The sequence below is a fragment of the Arachis hypogaea genome, chromosome 14 (assembly GCF_003086295.3).
Source record: "Arachis hypogaea cultivar Tifrunner chromosome 14, arahy.Tifrunner.gnm2.J5K5, whole genome shotgun sequence".
Taxonomy (NCBI): Eukaryota; Viridiplantae; Streptophyta; class Magnoliopsida; order Fabales; family Fabaceae; genus Arachis; species Arachis hypogaea.
The window spans coordinates 68,865,592-68,869,263 of record NC_092049.1 but is presented as its reverse complement, the minus strand read 5'-3'; the positions used below and the strand labels follow the sequence as shown (position 1 = coordinate 68,869,263).

General features: G+C 45.0%; 1 protein-coding gene across 1 annotated transcript; it reads right to left on the bottom strand.

The window, feature by feature from the left end:
- Positions 1 to 358: 358 nt before the first annotated feature.
- On the bottom strand, positions 359 to 1,333 carry LOC112742649 (uncharacterized). Its single transcript, XM_025791887.1, has one exon. It carries the CDS (start codon positions 1,331 to 1,333, stop codon positions 359 to 361), a length of 975 nt encoding a protein of 324 aa, XP_025647672.1.
- Positions 1,334 to 3,672: the final 2,339 nt, after the last annotated feature.

The following is a 3,672-nucleotide window of genomic DNA, read 5'->3' as shown; positions in this document are numbered from 1 at the left end:
TCCCATGACTCCATGCTGGTGATTCTTGAGGTCGGATTCCTTGAGTCCCATGGCATCGAACACGTTTCTAAATAGAATGTTAGAATTGGCTCCCGTGTCAACGAGGATACGCCCGACTAGTCCTGTCCCGACCATCGCGGTAACTACCATGGGGGTTTTCGGGGAGGTCATTGAACCACTTATCTTCTGGGCCAAAAGATATTGTGGGGTGCCTTTTGCTGGCGGCGGGGCCATCTGTCGACATGGAGAGTACCCGGGTGTCCCTTTTCGCTGCCGACTTGGATTTAGGGGGGCTGTCGCGCCCGACCACGATGTTGACCACGAAAGTTGGGGGGTTATTGGCATCCCCTGTGGGTTCTTACCTTGGTTTAATAGTTTGGCTCTGTTCTTCCTCGGAGCGTTCCCTTTCCCGCCTCCTCGGTTCTCTGATTAGCCGGGAGAATTCGCTCAGCTTTCCCTCTTTGATGGCCTGTTCCAAGACATCTTTGAAGTCGAAGCAGTCTTGGGTTTTGTGACCAAATCCCTTGTGGTAATCACAGTAAAGGCTTTTGTTGCCTCCCGTTCTCTCTTTCAATGGTCTAGGTCTGGACAGGATTCCCATGTCTGCAATTTGTTGGTAGACTTCTACTATAGGCGCCGTAAGTGGCGTGTAGTTCGTGAACCTTCCTACCCGTGGATGCTTGGGTAACTTGTTTAGGGTGCCATCCCTGGGAGCTTCTTTGTATCTGTCGACCTGAGTGGCCTGCCGAGCTGACGAGTTAGGGAGCTGCCGTTTATTGGCTGCTACAACCTGACTGACCTCTTCATCATTGATGTATTCCTTAGCCACGCTTTGAATTTTCTGCATGGTCCATACAGGTTTGGTTGTGAGTTGCTTCCAAAAGTCTTCGTTTAGCAAGCCGTTTGTTAGGCATAGACTAGCAACTGAGTCCATAAGGCCGTCGATCTCCAAACACTCGTCGTTGAACCTATCTAGGAACTTCCTAGTCGGCTCCCCAGGTTTTTGGGTAACCCCCAATAAGTTGATTGGGTGTTCTGCCTTAGCTATGCGCATCGTGAACCGAGCTAGGAAGCTTTGGGATATGTCTGCAAAAGCTGTGATGGATCCTTGTGGGAGAGCGTTAAACCATCGAATTGCTGGACCGGCCAGTGTCTCGGGGAACGCCTGGCATCTTACCGCGTCGCCTACCCCTTCCAAGTTCATCCTTGCTTCAAAAGCTGTGATATGCTCCTGAGGGTCCTTGGTCCCATCGTACCTCATGTCCGTCGGCTTGTCAAAGTTTTTTGGTAGCCGGACCTTGAGGATTGAGGGGTGAAAAGGGGTGGCTCCCATGATAATGGGATCTTGTTATTTTCTGGCCTTCCCTTTCTGGGATTCCCAGCGGCTTTCCGATTCGCCTCGGGTAGGTCTGGAAGTTGCTTGTGGGTGCGCCTCTTCGTGCCTTGTTAGGCTTTTTCCTTGGCTGTCGTGTGCTCGGGAGGGGGAGTGGGTGCGGGCGTGGGACCGGCTGATCCCACCGTGCGAGTGGCTGGCGTCTTCGTGGAATCGGGCCCTCGCCGCCAGCTCCCGCTCAAGATTTTGTAATCTATGCCTGAGTTCTTGCATGATCTTGGCACTATCGGCCCCCGTCCCCCGAAGGAACGCCTTTCGGGGGTCTTGGTGTACATTTGTTGGTTTGGTTGAACGGAAGATCTCGGCTGTTTGGCAGCATGGACTGTCGAACTCGCCCTGCTCAGGCGAGCCCCGCCCCCTTCGCAGAGCTCCTCCGAGGGGATGGGTCGCTCCATGTCTGCGCCGGGATCCCCACAGATGGCACCAATTTTCGTTACCTGATGTTCTCGGGTAGTCGGATGGTGACGAGTAGGAGAGAGGGAGAGACCCCGAGCTGACGTGGAGCGAAGGTTGACGTGTGCTAGCGACGCCGGAGGTGGGGCGGAGCGCGGGGGTGGCCACCTGCAAGGACTAAAAGAACTGAAGATTGATGGTTCAGAAGTTATAGTAAACTCTCGTTGCAAGTATAGTTACTAAACCAAGCAATCAACCTTTCTTACAAACGTTTGGTTGTCACAAGTAACAAACCCCTTTTTAAATTGATAACCGAGTATTTAAACCTCGGGTCATCTTCTCAAGGAATTTTAGGGAAGTATGGTCTTATTATTTGTTATGAGTTTGTAAATTGGGGGGTTTTTAATGTATAAAATAAAAAGCGAGAATAGTAAATGGCAAGAAAGTAAATTGTATTAAATTAAATAGATAATAAAACTCTTGGCAAGGTATGAAAACTGAAAGTCCTATCCTGGTTATCCTTATCAATTGTAATGAGAATTGGATTTTTCTCCCACTTTGTTAAACTCTAACTATGAAGGTAAGTTAAGTGGATGAATTAATTTTTATTCCTCAGATCCAAGTCTTTCCTTGGGAAAAGTTAGAGTTATTAGAACTTAAATTAATTCTTGAAGAATTCCAATTTTCAATCAACAATGAGTTTGATAACTCAAGAGTCACCAATTATTTAACCAAAGCCAAAAGGAAAAAATATCTAAATTAAATTAAAAGCATTTATAAATAAAGCAAAGCAAAATTAAATATGAAAATACCTCGAATTGCATTAATAATAGAAGATCAATCTAAACATAAAGAGTTCATAAATTAAATTGAGAAAAGAAATAAAAAGAACATTGAACTTGGGATTGAGAGGCACTCCTAAAACTAAGAGAAATCCTAAATCCTAATCCTAAGAGAGAGGAGAGAACCTCTCTCTCTAAAAACTACATCTAAATCCTAAAATTGTGAATATTAAAGCTTGATTATGAATGGATTCATTCTCCCACTTTATAGCCTCTAATCTGTGTTTTCTGGGCCACAAACTGGGTCGGAAATAGCCCAGAATTTGCTGGTTGCGAATTCAAACACGCTGATTTTTCGTCACTGCGACGCATCCGCATGGAGCACGCGGTCGTGTTGCCTAGCGTCAGGGCAACTATGGCATATTATATATCAAATCGAAGCCCAGACGTTATCTTTCCAACGCAACTGGAACTGCGTCGTTTGGACCTCTGTAGCTCAAGTTATGGCTGTTTTAGTGCGAAGGGGTCAGGCTGGACAGCTTAGCAATTTCTCCAACTTCTTGTATTCCTTCCACTTTTGCATGCTTCCTTTCCATCCTCTAAGCCATTCCTGCCCTGTAATCTCTGAAATCACTTAACACACATATCAAGGCATCTAGTGGTAATAAGAGAGGATTAAACATAGGGAACTTAAGGCCAAAGAAGCATGTTTTCAATCAAAGCACATAATTAGGAAGGCAAATGTAAAACCATGCAAATAGTATGAATAAGTGGGTAAAGAGTTGATAAAAACCACTCAATTAAGCATAAGATAAACCATGAAATTGTGGTTTATCAACCTTCCCACACTTAAACATTAGCATGTCCTCATGCTAAGCTCAAGAGAAACTATAAAGGAGTGAAGAGGAATGGTAAAATGTATGAAATGCAACCTATCTATGTGAATGCAACTACATGCTAAGATGTTTCTACTTACTTGGTTAAAAGTAAATAAGTTCTCCAAGACAAACATAAATTAGATTTCACTAAATCAAATCATACAATAAAAAAACAAGTAAACTTGTAAGAAGATAGCTCATGAAAGCAGGGAACATAGAATCAAGC